The sequence below is a fragment of the Aphis gossypii genome, chromosome 3, assembly GCF_020184175.1.
Source record: "Aphis gossypii isolate Hap1 chromosome 3, ASM2018417v2, whole genome shotgun sequence".
In the NCBI taxonomy this organism is placed as follows: Eukaryota; Metazoa; Arthropoda; class Insecta; order Hemiptera; family Aphididae; genus Aphis; species Aphis gossypii.
In genome coordinates, this window is record NC_065532.1 from 31965843 (window position 1) to 31988978 (window position 23136).

A 23136-nucleotide genomic window follows, 5' to 3' on the forward strand; every position below is an offset into this window, starting at 1 on the left:
AAAAACGCGGCGATGATTGGTCTCACATAGTTTTTGATTCGCAAAGGCTCTGTCGTAAGGGCGCGCTTGGGTGTAATGAAAAATAGAAATGAAACTGGCCATATCATAATATAATTTGTGTGCGTATATTCCTTAAATCTTCTGTGTACCTACCTACCTTTGCGATAGTGATATCTGAACGGCGGACGTTTTTTTTTCGCGGGCTGTTTTTGTAGGAGACGGCGGGGTAGCTGCAGCGAGGACGACGAAGTCACCGGCGCCGTTGTTGACGGCGACGGACAGCATCACCACCACCGGCGACACGATCATCACCGCGACGACGGCATGGCCGATTCGGACACGAACGGTGGTGGTGGCGCCGGGGGAGGTGGAGGCGGCGGTGGCGGGGGCGGCGGAGTGGCCGAACAGCCCGCCGAGCCGGGCGGCTGGAGGCAATCGTACTACGAACATCCGCTGACCGCCGCCACGTCGGCCATGCTCAACATTTCGGGCGGCGCTGCTGGGGACGATCAGGGCCAGCAATCGGGACAGGGCCAGGGCGGTGCACCGCTGAGTTTCGTCTACGAGTATTACAAGCTGCCGCATTTGTCCGACTCCGTCAAGGACAAACATCTTGCCGACATATGGCCGTAAGTGTCATAGCTCTCGCTCGCGCGTCTATAGTCTAATATGCGTGACCGCTGCCGCTGCTACCGCCGCCGCCGCCGCTTATCTTTTTATTTATACATATTTTAATCGCCTATAACTCGTCCTTTTCCTGTTTATAATGTTATATATTATTCACATGTGTGTCTTGGCCGTTTGCTGTGTCTAAAAAAATAACACAATAACCAAAAACGAATACGTCGATGCATCGTTGATATTAAAAAACAAAATAACATAATAATCAGAAACGATGGACTTAACACCATTGTTTTTATATAAATGTATAATTGTATAACATAATGTATACTTAAGGTCTGCTTTTTTAACAATACGCTTGTGAGAGGATGGTCTCCGTCGTGCGTCATTCGGCTCGGTTCCGTCGTATATTTTGTCGTCGATACGCATGTGTCGTACACTCGCACGGAAAAAACAAGTTTCCGAGAGTCGTCGTTGATTGGAAATTTATTGTTGTACCTATATGACCATGTAATCTTGAAATAGTATTCTGCAATACTAAACTAAAATGTCATTTTCGAGGGCATCTTGTATAGGTAGGCTCCTTGTTTATTTTTTTACGCCCGACACTAATTTTGAGCCAAATCGACATCGGTATGGTCGTTGATTGCGTAAGATACGACTGATCAAAAAGTGCCGACATAGTTATTGATAAATATTTAGGATAATACGTTAAATATTGTTTATGAAGAGAATAATTTATTACGTCTAAAATTATTGGCAATAATATATACATTTCCTCAGTTTTTGGGTTTTCTAATACAAAAGCAAATATATTTATCCTTTTATACGAGTAATCGGGTGTTATAATTTCGTCACTTTTTTTGATACACGTTTAAGATATACTTTTATTATTATGTACCGTCAGTCATGCTTTTATAATGATTATGATTTTTTTTTTTTAGATAAAATGTTAGTTTTTCGTACTCATACCCGTATATTTGTGAACGATTTCTCCTTATAAAGTGTTTTTATTTCATGTTGTATATTTTATTTCACTATACATTTTTTAATAACAATATTAACGTGTTAATTTGTTGTGTATCCGACTTGTGTAATAGCAATTACGTCCATCGTCTAACTAGGTATTTAATACTTATAAAACAACATTAAAAAAATTATCATCTTAACAATCGTCTTTAACTCAACGTTATAATGTTACACGCATTCCGTTCGATAACTAATACGTATAATGTATATTGTATACCTATATCATATTATGATACATGTATCCCTTATAATATCTGTGGTGATATTATGTAATACCTGTGTATACGTTATTGCACCGATATGAATATAATCTGATATTGTAAATCATGCAGTATAACATATTATATAGATATATATAGAGCTAGTTTTCGCCACATTTAGAAATTAACAAATAAAAAAAAACCCGGTTGCGGTATACACTTGTAAACTATATACACATACGATGTTATGCACGATATTATTACGCTAGTGTAATATATATAACAAATATACCTACTATAAAACAAAATATTTAATGTTTTACCAAACGCTAAAAAAATAACGTACTCTAAGCAATAAAATTCAAAGTGATTTTCTATACTAAATGTGAAATTTTTAGCAAATAAATTATGAAAATGTCTGTCAACGATCACAATAGCCCCACGACCCCCCATTATGTAGAATCATACTATATACGCTTCCATAACAACCATTGATGCTGTAGCAACGGGGTTCTTTCATATTGCGTTGGTTATATTATTAAATTATAAAAGTTGGAAACGCCTTTTCCATGCCTTACATAATATATAATATTGTTCTTTGCTCAGTCTTATAATATTTCATAATATACCGTAACTTATGCCGTAATTAAAAAAATTATTTATAACTTTTTAGCCACATTTTAATATTGAAATATTAAACTATACAACACTAATAGGTTACTTAAAGATTCTTGTCAAATGTGTCAATACACCTAAATTTAATTCGTTGTAGGTACTGTAAATATCTAATAACAATATAATTATATATTGTTTAGGACTTCGGGCGTACTAAAAACATATAGCGTAAATACTTGTAAATACATCCATGAAATATAGGTATAGCCGTACATGTACATAATATTATAATATTTATTTGAAAAACTAACATTCATTGTATTATTATATAATATATATAATATGTACCTACATGTACAAATACATGAATAATAGTTAATAATACACTTTTATTGAAGAAATTACCTATATAAAATATTACAATTACACATATGTTTACTTTTATGAATTATACATAATGCATTAATACAAACTGTAATTTAATCACATTGCCGGCATCATATTATGTACCTACCTGCTTATACTTGCACAATCGTGCTTTAATATCTATTACTGTTTTGATCAATATAAAATTATGCATGCATTATCTACTAATCGGGCTCATGCACGTTCCGACGACTGTTTCGTGTATCAGTTTAACTTTAACGACTAATTTTTGTATGTCATGGAAGGCCTGTAGTAATATGTGCACTCATATATATATAATTAATATTACATACTTCTGTATCATATTATAGGTATAGTGATGCGTTACATATATTTGCACATTTCACTCGAAAATGTATATACGAAGACAGTGAAATGTATTTTTAACGAGTGCACGCAGACGTTTATAAAACTTGATATTCAGTCGTGTCTGGAGAGCACTTATTATATATTGTAATAATGATAATAATATTATACTCTATTGTTTTATAAGTATAACACCACTGCGTAGCGACACCGACATTATAATCTACCTATACACAATATAATATACGATATATCTGGTTTGCGGCGGGTCGCAAAAATATTATGTTCGGTTTTTTTCTTTCTTCTTATAATTGGTCAGAAACAATAGAGATACGTATTTTGCCTCTTTAAATCAGAAACCACCGCTACTTTTATATAATATGTTATTATTTTTTTTGGTCGTTATTCAGAAATGTGATGCGCATATTTCAGTCGCGTGAGAGGGTTACCTATATGGCTTCGTCATTAACTCTGAAGTCGGCGATGGCGGTTTGTCGCGTATTTTATTATAATATATATATATAGATGATAATATGTGTAATATATTATATAATATACTACTTAGACCAACAAGATGCGACTACCCGCTCGCGGGATCTTTGATACTAATAATATCGAATTACGAGATGAAACCGGGCGCGCGCGTATATACACACAAAAATTAGGCCCTCCGGGTTCTTTTGTGCACAGGTATTTATAATATTGTTATTGCGGGACGTGATCTATAATTTATAGCCTCGGCACGGTATACACATACACACACCTACCATATACCTATAGTATAAGATATGTATAACGTAGTTATGCGCTCGCAATTATAACCCATTGTCGTAACGTATTCGGCCGTCGTAATATTTCATAGCACGCGGGCGCGAGCAACCCTTTTTTTGTGTATACGTTCCTATATAATATTTTACGTGTTCCTGCAGCGCGTTTGTGCGCATTATAATATACGCTCGGTCGTATATTATAATATAACGTACGGGAGGTCTTATAAGCGCGTGCAGTTGTGTGTATGGCATATTATATCTCCACACCGCGGCTGCAGCGTCTCCGAAATATGATATTCGGCATCGTCTAATTGTCGACATTTAACGGACGAATAAATCCGAAGATTATCTCGCTCGCGGACCACTCCCCTAGCACACACATCTCGCGCATACAGCGTGGTCGCAATACACATTTATATAATTTATATATTTTTTTTTCTGAGTATATAGGGTTGAACCGTTGAGGCGGTGCATTACGTCAACCAATGCAGTATACCTACTAGAGAATGCATTCCCGGACGTGACTCGTGTATATATAAGACGTGATGGGAAAAAAATATAGCCTGTTTATATGCGTTACTCAATTTATATATATATATATAGGTACATATAGTATAATATATTATTAGGTGTGTTTTTGAAACGTACTTTTTTTAATTTTTACACGAGAGCCCACCACTGATACATCGTCGTTAAACGGTGCGAGGTGTCATCTTCAATTTCCAATCTATTTAATTCGGCATTGGCTCGCGTTTGTCCAAATGGGCGTGGTGACCGCTCGAGTTCTATAATATATATATACATAGGTATGTTCATTTACGGAGCTGGGAGGGGCACTCTTCGCCTGTTGCACTACGACTGATGACGATAACACGAATACATATTAATATATTATTACACTATTATATGTACGGCGTGATGGACAGTCGTAGCGCCGCGTTTATGTTATGCGCGATAATACCTACGATATAATATGAGCTCAGAGCCGTGCTGTAAGTCGTTTGGGATAAAGATCTAAAATCAATCCGCTCGAATGGAATTACAGTACTACCTATTTTATAATATATATTATATTTATGGTTTATATGATATAGCGGTTTCGTTTAATATATATATATATATTTAGTGTGCGCTATATCTTCGCCAGTTTCGGCCGCAGTCTTTTCAACGGATCCGATCAGTAAAAAACCTACGCGCGTATATTATTATATTATTACAGATATATAATCGCGGTGGCCGGTCGTGCGTTAAAGTCTCCTCTGTATAGGACCGCAGCCGCCTCTCGTCCTCGCAAAGTCGTTTTCTCATTTCGACGATCGGATCGCCACAATATAATATAGGTAGGTAATCCGTGTTGCGGCTGTTCGTATCGCACTTCGATCACAATCTCTATGGTGTATTATACTACCTATATTATATATATATATATATATTTATATACCTATACGATAACATCGCCCTTTATATATATTCCCTCTGAAGTTCGCCCAAGAGTATTACATTTTGTACACAAACACATTTCAATAAATATCGTTGTACGCAATGTGTAAATGTAATATAAGTTTTATAAATCAATATAATATATAGTCCTAAATTATGATTGAAAATCTTAATGTTTACATTACGATTGATTTTTACGACCGTCCATGTATAATATGAACGCCGTTTATTTGCTCGCCGATTGTTTTTTATTGGTCAATATCGCCATCGACAATACACATTAACAGCTCCCAATCGCGCCGTGTGCAAATAATATGACGAGCTGCCGCAACAGATGACGTCCACTGCTACGTTATATAATTGTATGACGAACAGTAACAATAAATATGATATTTTATTACTTATTTCACTGATAATGTGTATATGCGTTGTATCGAATAGTATAATATTATATAGTATGTGATAAATTATATGATAATAAAAAATTAGAAAAAAAACCCGGTTATTCGCATCCACCACCGCCGCTGGAATAAGCATTATTATTATAATATATATCGGCATAATTATCGAGAGTGACTTAGAAAGTAATCTATATGGAAAGAAAAAAAACTGTTATCGGTTAGGTTTTTTTATAAAATATGCGCCAAGCGACGGTAGTGGCGGCGCAAGAGTGCATAGCAATATAGGACTGATTAAATCGGTCTCTGTCGCTGCGGCGGCTGTGTTCCTATAGTATATAGGTATAGTGTTATATTCAAATAATATAATATATTACACACGCGATCGCGGATGACCGAAACAACTTTCTAATTAGACTTGTGCAATGACATTTGGGAAGAACGAGCCCGCGCGCCTGCGTCTTGATGGTGAAAACCAGACGTATAAAATAGGTACATTAATTTTGGCGTTTTTGACAAGTTTAAGCTATAGTGCTGCAACGAGGCGAGTTTTCTGATTTTTTTTTTCCATTTCGTCTGTTTTTTTTTCACTTACCTATATTTCGTTTTATGTGTGTGTTCTGCAGTTTATGGCTAAAACCTGTTTTTTCTAATATATTATATTGTCGTCGTCAGTCGCGCGCGCTCGATCGCTCACCACCGCCGCCGCCGCAAAGATAGACGATCCGACACGCAAGTCCTGCGTGTAACATTACGACGGACCGCGATATCAAATGTCCAGATCCGGTTCTGCGCATGTGTATGTGTAAAATGAATATAATATGTGTATATTATGTGTGTGTCGCAGTGCGTATATATTTATTTATACACGTGAAGTTTGCCGCTTTACCTTTTAGAGGAGAGGTCTTTCACACCGTTTGAACTCAATATTTTATTTTAAACACGCGTACGTACACGCTTTAATTTCGCACTCATTACACTATCAATGGAATAAATCGTTACACGGACGTGTCGCGGAGACAATCACATACATTCTATGCGTATATAGTATTAAACCAGCGTTGTATAATAATAATATCGTAACGCAGTGTGCAACGTATATATAATATATTTATAATATGTATGTAATATTATTTACCATACGTTGTGTACCTAAATACACAACACACTAATAACCCGGCATCGGGTAGTGTGACGAACGTATACCTATAAAAGTGGTGGTGTTTGGTTGTAAATTGACACGTACCGAAAAAACAGCAGCGGCGTTGAGTGAGCGAGTGAGTGATGCCGTGACGAGCTCATTATGACAAGCTCAATGAAGTGATGGGAAATCGGGTATTCGGAAAGGGTGCCGGAGCAAACGCACTTGGACGACGCCGCCACCGTCGGCTGCCGTTCGTAGTCTCCCTCATTTTTTTTTTTATCATATTATTTATTATTAAAATAAACTAACTAGAAGAATCCGTTGGTGCGTAATGTTTTCCAAAGGGGTTGCGCCGCCGCTCACCCTTATACGTATATCGGTATGCACACACACACACATTTATATATACATATAGTATACTATTATATAGTCTTATTGTGTAAGAATACGGCTAAAAAGGGGTTGTCGTGTGTGTTGTAAAACGAAACCGATCCCAACACCTGTCCGGTGCAGTGTGTATATGCAGTCGCAATCCTATTTATTATATATGTATATATATATAGATATTTATTAATTTTGTGTATAGTAGGTAGGTATATACGTAGATATTTCAATGCAACAGTTTCCTGTGATGACCTTGTCGAAAATCGATAAATGGTTAATACGCTACTTCCTCGTATATTATATACGTCGTATGAGTTTAAATTATAATACACCTATATGTGTTTTATGAATTATATGAATTCATATTAGATACACCGAAAAATCAAAACCCACAGGCCTGCTCAGTACGATTACCATATGGCGTCATTGCCATTACGGTGAAAACCGTGTGAAGCTATAATAATATAACCGAAAAATATATTGCCACGTGCAAATCTACTCCGTAATTATACAATAATATCGTATTATGTACGAAATTAGCCAAGAAGTGTGTGTAGTTGTATAGTGTTGGTTTTTTGTATTTCCTCGTTTCAAGGTTGTGCCTCGGGTACTGATCGAACGCAGTTCTGTTTGGAATGTTTTCATCGAACAATATCTATGCACATTTCATTTTATTAATATAATATTATCACGAGGATTAATTAAAACGAAATCGACTTATTAGTCGCTGTACGATGCAACCTATAGTGATAATGCGTACATCGAATTTTTCCAAAACTTTATAACACGTGTACATCATTTTATATATTATAATATCAAAAGATAAATACCATATACATAATATTATATATTATGTAAAATAGTGGTCGCAGCGGTATGTTATTAAAATCTTTGTAAATAGGTAGCTTCTGGATGGGGGATTATTTTTACATTAATTATTATTACGACGGCTTTATTGCTTTTTAAAAAACCATTAAGTGTCCGGTAGTCGCATTGATCGATTAACCAGAATGATTATTAAAATATATACCTACTCGTATAATATCGTAATAATATAACATTATAATATTGAAGTAGCTGTTACTTTATATGGATGGGAAAAAAAAATTATACGTACTTAGTTTATTAAGTGTTCTAGTTGTCGTGTTCACGATCGTACACATTGTTATTGTATGATGTGATCGAATATAATAATAATTCGATGTTATGGAAGTGGATCGACGGGGGATCAGACGAGACGGGTCTATCGGGTGACCGATCGATCGAAGAAGCCGCATCGCAACTATTAGTTGCACGTCAATCAAAACGGGGTGATCGTGAACATAACTTATTATTGGTATAGATCACATGAGCGCAACAGTGATAATGCGCATAAAACGTCTCCGTCCGGGAAACAATATTTATCATCCGGCTTTATACATACATACATATAATTGTTTCGCGCGGAAATCTTGTCCGCCCGCGCCGTTTCTAATTATTAATCACCTCGTTGAGTGCAGATGTATTTATTATATTATGATGACGGGTTGTGTATAATACTTGAGTGTGTGTAGCCGACGATGTAAGCGGTTAACGATAAAACGGCTGCACGAGTTTCGTCCGAGTAAAAACGATGTGTTTAAAAACGCATTACACGTCGTCGACGGTACTTATATCGCGTACACTAGTAATAATCATATCGTCATGACTCGTGATGTATAGTATAATATAATTTATAATATTATGCGCGCGTTAAACAGACCGCTTTGGCTGTAAAAAAATAATAATAATAATAATCGTGCTTATATAGTGGAGATCCTAATAATAAAATAATGTTATAATAATACCGTAGTAATATAATAATAATACGGACAATTGAAAAAATTATTTCGTCTCGCTATATAGACGGACATTAAAACGCGATTATGTATTCGACGACCTCTGTCCTCGGGTCAATTATTATTAGCGTGGTTATGTTTTTCGATAATTCACCGATCCGTTTGCGGGCGATGAATCTTAAAGAGGAGGCGCACACGAGACAGATCGGCGCGGCCTTTATTTACGGTTAAAAAAAAAAAAAAATTATTAATAACTCGCGGGCGTCGTTAGAATCGCTGAATTGAAATCTTCGCAGCGTAAATCATATTATAATTGGCCACCGTTCGGAGGAGGAGCCGGAAACGGCAGCAACAACAGTTTGGTGGTTATATTATGTATCTACTAGGTATAGGTATATATCGTATAGGTGTCGTAGAGTATACCCGAACTTCTCGCGTGTGGGAATATGTTTTATTACAACGGATTTATATTATCAAGATTAATTAAAAAATGCCTTACAGTTATATTTAAATGAACGTTTCGTAACAATGGCTCGGCTGTTAACATATATTACTCGCCGTATACGCGTATAATATAATATTATATATGTATTATTGTTATTAATATTATGTATCCCTTAACAATGAGCTAAAAAATTCTTATCTCGTAAACCGGTTTCTGTGCATAATTTCTCGGGAGACGTCGCGATATCGGGTGCGTGTACACAGGTACAGGAGCACTAGGAGCAGCCCGCAGTTAGGTAATAATAATAACAGTTTATGTGTACTACTAGGACGGTGGCGAGAACCCTGAGCGAACAGAAGGGATCTCGCGCCGGTCCGCGTGAGTCGTCGTCATCGTATATCCTCTCTTCTCCGTCACTGCCGCAGCCGCCGCCGCCGCTGTTCCCGCTCGTTTAACCCTCTCCTCAAGCTCGTTTTTGCACTTACAATATAATATCCATTAAACACTGTGGCCGTGCGTATTTCAGTGTTCAAACCGTAATATTAATAATCGTAAAATTCGACGTGACATCGTGATTATACCGTATTTGTGTCGAGTCGTGATTGTATGACAAAATAATATTATGATTTAGTATTTTCGAGAGTTTCGTGGTTCCGGGTCTCCCCGTTACTCGTGAATAATATTTCCATATTGTGTATGTATGGTCGTCCGGGCTTTCTAATTTCTAGTGTCGTCGAAATTTAAAATAAAAAAAACATGTTTTTGACCTGGTACGAGTGCCCGGAATCCGACAGGACGCAACACAACGTCCACTAAGACGATTTATCGTTTTATTATAATGTTCGTATATATTTTTTTTTTTATCGATCGCGTGCATATATTATATATATTAACTCTTAGCGACGGAATAATAATTTGCGTTAATAAGAATAAACTGCTACGTCACGTCTGCGTATAATATAATAATATATTATTATATGATGTTTATAGTGGTCGATGATTTTATATTTTAATTTTATTTCTCATCGTAATTAGCGGCCAAGACGTTATTTGTATTATTTTTGGCTATTTGTGTTCCATGCGTCGATTAAATTTGCATAATACAACGATTGAACGACGAGACCAGATCACAGTTTTACGAGCTGCATGTTTTTTTTTCCTTCCTTCGGTTTAATGGCTTTGCACAATCGGTGGTTTAATGGAAAACTAACGAAATAATTTTGAAAATAAAAACCGTATTTTATTATAACACTGCCTAATAGTAAAAATAATAATAAATATTGCGTAACATTTTTTTTTAAATATTTATTTTTCTATTCTTTTCTTTGCAGAACCACTTCTTCGCCGAACGGTTCGCTGTTACCGTCGCAACTAAAACCGTCCAACGGACTTATCGGGTCGGGTCCAGGAGGACTGGAAATCGGCTCCGGACACCTGGGCGACTTGCAGGGACTATTCCTGCACCAACCGCTTAAGCGCGAGCCCGAGGACTTGAGCCATCACCGCGGCGGCGGACCACCGAACAAGGGCGGCAACAATGCGGACGGTCTGAAAACGATCGGTGGACGTCCCAAAGTGGTGTTGGTCGCGCCCGGTAGCAACGGCGGTCAACAGGATCAGCAGCAACAGCAACTGGTCGTGGACGTCGTGAACAACAACAACAATCAGCAGGCGAACAACAACAACAACAACGCTGTGGGCGGCGTGAAAGAAGAGTACGGCGGTGGACACCATTCGCCGCAGCACAACAGCCGGTCGATAAACGGCACTCCGTCGTCCACGTCGTCGCTCATCACCGAGATGAACCCTCCGCCGCCGGCCATCGAGCTGATATCCACGGCCGACGGGCTGAAACCCATGTACGGCACGCACATATTCACCACCATGTCGGGACAGCACGCCGACAGCGGCACGCCGTCGCCCAACTCGTACGAGCACCAGCAGTACACCACGTCGTCCGTGCTGTCGGGCGGCGGTGGTGCCGGCAACCCGGGCGGTTACATCACCGCGTCCGGTGGCCGGGCCGCGTTCGCCGACCCGTACACTTACCGCGAGTACTTTGGCGGCGCGGGCGCAGGACCCGAACCGGGCCCGTACGGCTCGCAGATCGGCGCCAGCGGCGGCGGCCGGCAGACCGCGTCCTCCTACGGCGGCGACGCCTCCGACCCCGGTGCCGTGTCCAACGCCGCGGCCACCGCGTCGTTTGTCGAACGCTACGTCCGGCAGAGCTCGTATCACAACAAGGGCGTCATCGCCGCGGCCGGGCTCACCGTCGACCTGCCGTCGCCCGATAGCGGTATCGGCGCGGACGCCATCACGCCACGTGACCAAAACGCCATCCAACAGGTATGTGACACGTCGTATATTATAGATAATATTGTGTTTTATTTTTCGCGGTCTTAAAATTGTGGTGTAAAAATATCGAGACAATAGCCCACTATCCCCAGAATAATATTATTGTCCGCGGTTTTGCAATGATGGTCGTGTGTTTCGATCGATTAAAATCGCCAAATCAACACGAATTTGGTCTCGATAACACAAATATTATGCGTCAATATATTTTAAGCTGCACAATGTTCAAAAATGTTTGAATTTTATCAAGTGGTTGATCGATGGATGACGCATAATATAATACTTTCAACCCTATACCGTTTTTTTCCATTATCTCAGAATTACATTTTTGACTATATCGTTAAACTAATTTAATCTTTTACTGTATTTTGTGCTTGTACAGTCCTTCGATTACAACGAGATGTGCCAAACACCTAGCATGTTGGGCGAACACCAAGCACAGCGAACGCCCACCGGAGGACGGTCGAGACCGTGGCACGACTTCGGCAGGCAAAACGATGCGGACAAGATACAGATACCAAAAGTGTAAGAATACCCGTTTTTAAATGAATGTATTATATATATTGGTGGTACGTTTTTTTTAAGGGAAATACAATTAAATTCGAAAGTCTGGTGACAAAACACAAAAATAAATAAATAGTTTTGATCAATAGAGTAGAAATACTTTCGCAACTTGTTTTCTGATGGTATTTTTTTTTTACTTTTTTTAATTATAATTTAACATACTTTCCGTGGCGATTCCGAGAGAGCGTTTGTCAACTTATATATACGAAAATATATACATATACGGTAATAAATTCAGACTTCGACATTTTCGTCTACATCGTTAAAATTTTCAAACCAGTTTCCCGTCCAGTAGATTTTTTTTCTGTTTTAGATTTATTTATACGCTTTTAGTCTGCCCCCTGGTCCGCGTGTGCCAGATATCTGACGACCCACTTTGCACGCTAATTTTAATCAAACGCCTCCGGATGTGTAGTGTCCACTGTTGTTGGGAATTTAGTGTATTTCTTTTTTTTTTTTTTTACCGAAAATATTTAGGCGTGGCCGAAAGACATATTTTATTGTAAACAGCCGCTCTTGAATTCTAATTCCGTTTATAAATGTTATTATTAAACGAATATAATTAGGAACGCCCTAGAAATGTTAAATTTTTTTTCTATAGAAAGCAAACTGCAGTTAAAATTTTTAGCCATCGTAGGTGTATGTGCATGTATAAATGATTAGTATTAATAACATTAATATTATACAAAAATACGAAGTGAATAATTGCTATTCATAAAATGTATCAACATCATTTATTAATAATAATAATCGTTGTATTTATAGATTTTCCAACTATGGATTCCGCTATTATTTGGAATCCCCGATCTCCACTAACCAAAGGCGTGAAGACGACCGGGTGACGTACATCAATAAAGGCCAGTTCTATGGCATTACTATGGAGTACATACCAGACCCGGATAAACCGTTGACCAGTCAAACAGTTAAGGTAATGTCGTTTGTAAATTATATTCATTTATTTTACAGTAAATATCCCTAGATATGGATTGGGTTGTATCTTATATAGGTATTATGAGAATAGGAAACACAATTCATTAAGTTCCGTTTATAATACCTTTAATTTTATTTATATTATAATTAAATAATATAGTAAAATATCTCAACAATGAATAGTTTAATCTAATATTAATAGAAAAACAATTGTTCACATTGCTGTATTACAGCATTTTTCAGGCCTCTCCGTTTGTATATTTCTGCATGGATATTTGACAAAGATATCGGCTCGATAATATTGTAACTGTATACATTACATTGAATTATGTTATATTCCTTGTCACCGCACGTTTTTCACTTATATATTATATATATTTATAAACATGTCGTGTTGCAACGGATTTCATCGAAATAACATAAAAACGATCGTAAATTAAACGTTGATATATTATACATAATATAGGTACGTATGTATTAAAAAAAGTATTTTTATCTTGTAGATTTATCGGAACTATCTTGGCGCTAATCGGCGTCGACGTGAAAGTTTTGCCGAGCGTATATATATTATAATATTATCGAGTTAAGGCCGTTTACGTTGATATCTGAGCCCGATATAAGTAAACCTTTTTTCTGTAATTGTATACAAGTATATCAAAAAGTGTCCTTAGGGGGGAGGGGCCTGCAGTTATCGCTCGCTGAAGAGGGCGAAAGCAAAAAACCTATTTACCCATTTATAATATAATTACACTGACGTTGTATAAAATATAATATTATATTTAGAAAATACACAAACTTTATGAGCGTTAAAGCTCACATGCATAAGACTTACGATGATATTATAACAACTTCGTGTGGTCTGTGGGGAGTTCCTGTTGTTTTGTTTTCAATGCGGTAAGCTTGTATTTTTTCGTGGTTGTCGTGTTTGTGTTTTCTCAATGATAGAGAAAAATCGTTTCGTAAATAACAGTTCGTCTGTAAAACACATTTTTTTTTCATTATTATCCTATACATAGACGTTACACGCATATTATCTATATGTGTTTAACCGCTCCTAACACGCACGTTGCAGCACCACTATATGTGTGCACTTATACCGTGTATGGATAATCATAATAATAATAATAACGCCAATCGGCGGTCCATATTTATATTCATATATAATATGTCGAGGCACTAAAGATAATATATAATAATATATTTATCTTCCGGCAACGGTCAATGGGTAAAATCTCGCTCAAGGTGATTATTAGATGAGTGTGTGTGTGTGTGTGTGTGTGCCGTATATATATATATAAATAGCTAAATGGTTGCAGGGTAGATTGTGTTGTTGTGATTGGTATACATACAGGAGGAACTTGTGAAGAGGAGGAAAATGAGGAAGGTACAACCAATACATACACACACGGCGGTGCAGGCGGGTCGATGACCAGTATCTGGAGAGCATGGTTTTGGGCACTTAACGTGTTATTATATTATATATATATATATTCCATATACATAAATAGGCGACTATATATATTTTTCCGTTCGAAAGAAAGTAATTGGACCGTCTTCTTGTAATGATCGCCTGCCGACCGTATGCACTGGCCTACCTACGCTCTTGTCTCCTATATATAATATATATCTAGTCAAGATTTTCATCTATATAAAAGCATTCAGTCTTTTTTTTTTTTATTTATTTCACTCGCTGCACACTTTTGACGTCTTGACTGCCGGCCGTATGCTGACTTCTACTGCCCTACCCCTGCCAACCACCTCGAGCCGTGTTTCCATTTAAAATTACGACTTAATAGCGATACAGCCTATACTTAAGACGTAATCGCACTCGTTACAAATGTTGTGTGTGTGTGTGTGCTTGTATTTGAATACATACATACACATTAACACATATATATATATTATACAATATATAACATATATTAATTCCGTCGGTTGCGACGTGTTAACGCATTTGCACATACACACTACTATACTGTAATGTACGCTTATTGGAACCCGCCATTATGTATATGACATATAAATTTGCATACTGCGTGTAAAACGCGATCTCATCCGTGGTCATAGTTTGACGGTGAATTCGTCACTGAAGATCCTGACTTTCCGATGTTGCATATATTTTATACATTACGATAACGCATGTGCCCATTCTCAGGAATAATTATGGTTTAGCTGCGCTTGATCGAGTATTATAAATTATCGTTTATTTCTTTTTACTAAATTTATATATATATATATTGTTGTACTACGGGAGAATTTTTTTTTCGACTAAATCGTGAAGTCTGAAACTCCGTGCTCCTGTAAATGTATTTTCGATTCAATTCAAAAACACTGTCATTAATTACTCCGTATGCACCCAATATCTGTGTGGTTTTTTTATATTTAAGTAGTGGCAATGACGTGAGTTCATTGCGATGTAAAAACAATCACCCCCTCCTCACCCAACCACCGACAATAATTCAGTAATAATACTATATTTTGATGTATAATTGATATCCATCAATATCCACATGCAGCCATTTCCGATATAATCCGATTGCTATTAAATCATGTATGCATATAAATATATAACCTCACTGAAGTTCATATAATTATATACCTACCTGCTGTGGGTAGCGTCTGAGTTGCGCTACATTATAATGTCTGATTCGGTAAGTTCGACTGCACGCGCGTATACATGTGTATACTGTATATGTGTACACTGTACAAGTACGCGTGCTGTATGTATGTCCGTCTGATAAAGTAGATACCTACTTATTATGCCTTTATAAATACCTATTCTCCCGTAGGTAGCGGTGATTGTACACCACAGAAGTCAACTGACGGCCCAATGATTTATAGTATTTGTCCGAAGAATAAAATATAAAAACGCACAATCCACCATCGCCATTCTACAGACATATACATACCTTTATATATAATGCTTTGAGTGTATACAAAATGGTAATACGAGTATAATAGTCTCAGACAGATTGGTAATAACTCTGAAATCCACAGCGGCAGTCGACGATTCAATAATTCATAAGTTCCACTACCGTGGTGGTGGTATGCCCCCCCCCTGCATCGATACATTTATAAGTATATAAGTATCTAATATATATACAGCGGAAATGGTTTGCACACCGCCACTGCCCATAAGTTGGTGATTAAGGAGGAGGGGATGCTTAAACACCGGGTGTGACTCTGTGGTGTATTTTTTATTCATTTATTTTTTTTTATCTTACACGCTGCGGGGGCTGGTAAATCGGACGGCTCATGTATAGTGATAATGTGATATATATAACTGAGAAATACTATGCAAACTTAAGTGGACCGAATATGAATTTTTGACTCCTACACGTTTAGCAGTTTCGCACCTGTGTATATAGTCAGCTGCGACGAGTTGTTTGTGTTTTATCTAAAAAATTCGATTCTGCACGGTCGTGTAATGTATTATTATTTATTATTATAATACATCACACTCTCACCGGAGTACAACATAATATACATCGTATATACACTATGCAGGCATAAAAGCAATAAGGAATAATATATTTTAAGAAAAAAATACTCATAAAAAAAAACACAGTATATAATATACTGTAATGAAATATATTCTTCGGCGAAGGAAGATAAAGGGTAAAAGAGGCAATAACGAAAACGAAACTTGACGGGCGTTAAAATCTCTATACTCTGTTACCATACACTTATAATATAGGCACAACCACACATCAACGATTTCGCTCTTTATACACACACATACACACATATGAAGACGACTCTAAAAGGAAATTCTTGTTTTGTGAGATTAGGCGACGGCGTTGAATTTATAATGTTTTTTTCTTTTTTATACACACACACATACACATACACATTATTACTTTTTTTATGCGTTTATAACATTAGATGAACATATCGTATTCTTAGGGTCAATTGTCAACTCACGGCTATATTGGATTTCATGATTCCTTCTCCTCTCTCTCACACAAACACACACGGATAATGTATTATGCGCGCGCTGCAGTTCTCACGGGACACCTGTCTTACGAATTTATCTTTTATTTTCCGCTGGATCGTCGTTGCAGCAGCGGATTCCGATGGAAATTATCTCTTTTCGTATCTGTCAGATCGGTGTCGCGCACATAAAATATGCATATTCCAAAGCGGCGGCGTTGTTCGTAACACATTTCATATTTTTTTCTTCTCATCCAACTACGGTTATACCCCATAAATTAAATATACGCCGCAATACTATGCATGCGTACTTATAGGTATTTGTATGTAAAGACGATCGAATGGAAAATAATAATTTGAATATTTCTAGTGCTTATACCTTTTTATTGCCCCGAAGCTTACAGACAGAAGCTATTATATACGAAAATTACATTTTTATCGTGTGAATTTGAGGTTTTGTCCTCTCAGATTTTTTTCATAAAATATGTATACAAGCATCGTAATCGTTGTATACATAATTTTTCCAAGTAGATAATTACTTTTGTTCTTTTCAAAACCATTTTAACCTTAATTTATACTTTATATACTATATATAGACTTTTTTATACACAATTACGTCGACCGTCAAATTGATTGGTCATCATTTTTGATCCGACAATTTAATATATTATACTGAGTGGGTATATAAAAGAAATTATAATTGGGGGAACAATGTAATAATCTACGTATTAATCGAACATTTTAAGTCCCTCTCTGCTTTCCTTCGACGTATATAAATGCTTGGCAGGTGGTGGACGATGTTATACCTAGTAGCTGTTGATTATTGTTATTGTGGTTGTACGTGCAGTGTGCACACACAGCGGGCTAAAAGCATAATCACAACTCACTTCTCGGCTCTCGCTAGAGTGAAATACACAAATATAAAATAAAGTAAAAATTATAACTTGTACAGAGCACAACGACGTTGTTAGAACCTAACCCACGTTTCCTCAAGGCCGTGATTGTAAAAATAACACACGTATAGTAGATATTATATCGAATCTCATTACTGATTGTTATTACCCATAGATTGCTCCGTTCAATTAATTCGAACGATTTTATTTTACTCATTCGTTTTTTATTCGTATGTTTTTTTTTATGTACACACACATAATGCCAGTGCGTTTTTATTGCTTTTCCGTGGAAACTATATATACGAAAAAAACTACCAGCTTCTAAAATGGTTCGGAGATTAAAAATTAATAGCGCGTCTTGTGGCCAGCAGAACACGCATGTGTTTTTCTCGGTATAATACTACCGACCATGTAGTCATTTAATTTCATCGAGAATCCGAAGGTAATAACAGTAAATTATATCAAAACATGCGAACGTCCGATATTATGTGTAGTCGAGTTACTTATATTTTGTTAGTTTTTTTTTCACTTAATCATTTATACATTTATAAAAATATAAGACCAGAAGATAAACCATTATAATGTGTTATATGCATAAATAGTTCGTATAATATACATTATAATTATATTAGTCACATATTATATTATGTGTTATGACTCATTGGAGCCATAGAGTGTGGCTGCATTACGCGTAAAATGAGTCACGTTTATCTGACGAATTTGTTATTTTTTGTGCTTGCAGAGCGTGGTCATGCTAATGTTCAGAGAAGAGAAAAGTCCGGACGACGAAATTAAAGCGTGGCAATTTTGGCACGGTAGACAGCACAGCGTCAAACAACGAATACTCGACGCCGGTAAGTCGCACAATAATGTATAGTAATTTTTTAATTTCCAAAACGAATATAATATAAGAGAACCGACCTAACAGACTAATCCTCGTGCTCGGTTAAACAGAAAAAACTCCAAAAAGTTCCTTAATTTTTTTTGTCCATCTATACACTTTTTCGATCCCCCTTTCGAAGAATTGATACGTTGAAATCCTATACCGCCGTCGTAAACGTTAATACTTTAATGGAAAGACGCGCGTTGCCGAGAAATCAACGGACCGTGTACCGCAATCCGCGTTCTCGTGTTACAATTCGTGCGACTACGTCGAGTTGACAAGTTTCTCCAGCCACTCGTAGCCGAGACGGAGACGAAATAGACGGACAACGCAGAGACTGCTATAGATAATAATATATAATAATATTAATATCATTATATATATATCCGTTTCCCATTACGTGTCGTTTCTCGACCATATACGTACACGTATAAAGTATACGCATATAAGTATACACATATATATAGGTAGTTAATAACAATTGTCATTTATTTATCACCGTAGCAGTAGAAATATAATTAATAAAGTATATATAGTCGAGTGTACCGCTCGTTGTGCGCGTACCTAAGACGGTTTTATATTTTTTAATCCACGGGATACTCGCGGACCATTTCGTGTGCATGTAGACGAGGTGCGCGGTAGAATATACGATAGGCGGGTATATAGTGATGTCCGGTAAGGATAACGTGTGGGCACAAACGTATATATATATGTATACTCGCACACACATGATGTCTATACATACATATATTAGAGATTATATATATTTCGACGAACACGATTCGTTACTTCGCGCGTGCGTGTGTGTGATGCTGTGTCTTGTACGTGCATATGATTAGTGCCTGTATGACACGGTGACGTATAGCGTATATAAGTACCGTCGGGTGTTTGTGTGTGCGTGTAACATTTCTCCCTTCCAGATTTCCCGAGGCGTAGTATAATATTATACGTGTGCACCACATGCTTCGCCGCTGATGTTTTCGACGTTTCAAAAAAGTTTATTTTCCCTACGAATCGTATACGTATATATATACGACATTATAAATAAATCGTCATCGTATAATGTGCGTTATTTATCGTACACATAAAACGACGACCGACGATAATAGCCCGAACGAATAATAAAATGACGATTCCATTTAACGCGCGCGGTCGTACGTTATTTTTTCGCGCGCGATCAGGGTCTCTATATACTCACTCCGCGTATTATTTACCCATACGATATATAATATAATATATATATATAATGGGACATTTCGAATGATATACGTCTATATCGCAATTGCCAAGGATTTCAAACCTGTTATCGGCTACCACCTATATATATACGTTTATTATAATAAATGTATATACCTATACATAGTGCTCATACTATATTATAGGTATTTGCGCATTTTTCAGTTCATTGATTTTTTTTTTTCGTTTTCCGTCGACCCATTACACATCGCCGCCATTTAATATTTATATAATATCTACGTGTACACGCTTTAGCGTCTTTGAAACTACACGCGCATTATAATAGTCCACCGAGTTATGCGAATGCCGCGTACAAATTTACATTCGGTAAAAATCAAATAAACTGTAGATATCTGATATAGTATACGACTACGACATAGCCGATACACTGCTCCCACATTGCACCGTATTGGCAGCAGACATATAATATTATATGGAGACTTAATACAGTATATATAATATGCGCGAATACTACATTTTCTACAATATCATATGTTTATATGTATAAAAGATTTCTATTTGAAATCGTCGTTTGAATGATGCAACGATATATGTCACGTGTGTATATTATATTATTATGTAGGTACTAGGTACCTAGATGTTTGTACACATAGTGTCTGTTGTCCAACTCCCTTTATTTGTACAACTTGTATTTTTAAAAACACTACTGTATTGACCTTTTAAGCCTTATATTAATTGTTCGTTCCCTTAAAAGAGTCTCGTATATATTTGCTATATATATATATCTGCTCTTATACGGCGGACGGCGTAAAGCTGTGCATACAAAAATGTAACTTCCCTATTCCGTTTCCGTCGGCGCAACCGGAGAAAAAATCGTTTCCATCCGTATTTGTCACACGCAGAATCCGAAAATGGTCACACATCGCAGCGTTGTGTACGTGAACTGCAATCCGTCGGTAGAATATACGCGCAATCGGAATGTCGTTTTACACACATATTATATATACTATATGTAGGATATTATTTGAAAAAAAAAATGTGAAAAAAATCAGATAAATTAATTCCGATGACTGCGTGCCGCCTTTCTCGCGAGAGATATCTATGCAGCTAGGTTCCATTGTAGTCGTTTTTATCGGTTCGTAGATTATCCAATTATAATAATTTATATAATATATTATAATAAACATGTACATAGTACACTTTTTCGTATAAAATTATCGTCGCTCCCATAATACCGTCAGAATTAAATATGTATAGTTAATTAAGACGAAATAGTAGAGGGACGTCATTATATTATACATATAGAATCAGAAGTCTAAATCTGCTTGTACCGATTTATTTATATATACTATATACTTATATATTACATATACAAGTCAGCCGTGTTTTAATTACATCACTTTTTTTCCTTTGTACATATTATATATTTATATATATTATTATCTTAATGTGATATTTTTTCCATCTGTGTTCCCGCAACGACCAATAATTATTATTCTAATGGATTCTGATGTCAAACACTGCAGCGTAGTCGGATCTACGTGTAGTCAAGCTTAAAAACACACGAAAATATATTACCTCCGTTCTGAGGTCAACATCGATCGGTGAACCTTATATATTATAATAATTTATAAACGAAAAAAAAATATAATATATATAAATGTATCCCGCGACGTGAAATACGATCGACGAAAATAAATTAAATAACACCGACGAAGAAGCATTTCCCTAATTGACGTTATCGGTTTGCTATCTTCAATTTGGGTTTTTTTTTTTTTTTAGAAAACTCGTCACGATATATTTTTCGTAAATAAAAAAAAAATCGCATGCACACTAAAATCTACATTGTTCTCTGTGGATGATATTTATAGGTTTTTGTCCACGACACTTACAGAAACTGAAAAACAAAAACCCAATAACAATAGCCTACTGTGTTTTCGAGATCGTAAATTTTTTCATCCTCCTGCATCACGTGAGCGTGTACGAATGTCCCATTGTTTCGCGTTTTTCTTAGGATTGTTGTTCTCGCTTATTTTATTATTATTATTTATTTATTTATTTATTTATTATTATTATTTTTTTTTTTTTACATACATATTACATGTTTTTAGTTATAGTTTATTGTATTTTCAAAATTCACCTCAGCCGCGTTTTGTCGGAAAATGTATACATTATAATATTATTTTGTTGTATTATATTCGACAACCCCACGCACTTGAGCCGGACCCGCCATCCTGATATCGTATATCTAAAATTATTCATACATATTATGAGTATAATGTATATATTATGATCATATTATAAACATATTTATATATTTAAAAAAATTCTAATCTCGAGCACGTATTTCAGTAAGATATCATTTTTATAATGAAACGCGTAACTTCGTAACTCGTAATTAACCGGCATAAATTCGCACGGTCCCGACAAAAAGAAGGTGGGGTAGATAATATGTATGCGTGTAATCATAATCATCAAAAGTCTATTATTTATAGTAATAGCGCGTCTAAACTGGTTATTATATACAACCGCGATCTGTTCGGGTCTATATTAAACCATACTAAGATAACCCTTAGGTTGTGCGGAGGCTGCAGTAATATTTCAATGCGTTGGGTGTAAGAAAATATTTTTTTTTAACCTGGTGGTGGGGGCGGGGGGTACCACTGTTTCGCTTCAAGGAAATCGTGAACATTGGACTCTCTCTAGTCTAGTAGCCTGTAATTATTATTATTATTTTTTATATTTTTATTTTAGACACACGCGTACACTGACCCAAATCATATACAAAT

General features: G+C 36.5%; 1 protein-coding gene across 10 annotated transcripts in view; it reads left to right on the forward strand.

The window, feature by feature from the left end:
* Nucleotides 1–23136, forward strand: part of LOC114129273 (protein grainyhead-like) — a 100354-nt gene that overhangs the window by 64303 nt on the left and 12915 nt on the right. For 9 of the 10 annotated variants that reach the window (XR_007605333.1, XR_007605332.1, XR_007605331.1 and 6 more), the window contains 5 exons: nucleotides 216–629; nucleotides 10927–11941; nucleotides 12330–12472; nucleotides 13277–13439; nucleotides 19010–19121. Coding sequence is in view for 7 of the 10 variants with exons in the window: in XM_050204638.1 (XP_050060595.1) it covers nucleotides 216–629; nucleotides 10927–11941; nucleotides 12330–12472; nucleotides 13277–13439; nucleotides 19010–19121 (1847 nt within the window). In the remaining 3 variants the exon portion in view is untranslated. The remainder of the gene's footprint in view (nucleotides 1–215; nucleotides 630–10926; nucleotides 11942–12329; nucleotides 12473–13276; nucleotides 13440–19009; nucleotides 19122–23136) is intronic. The other variant, XM_050204641.1, reaches the window with a different exon arrangement.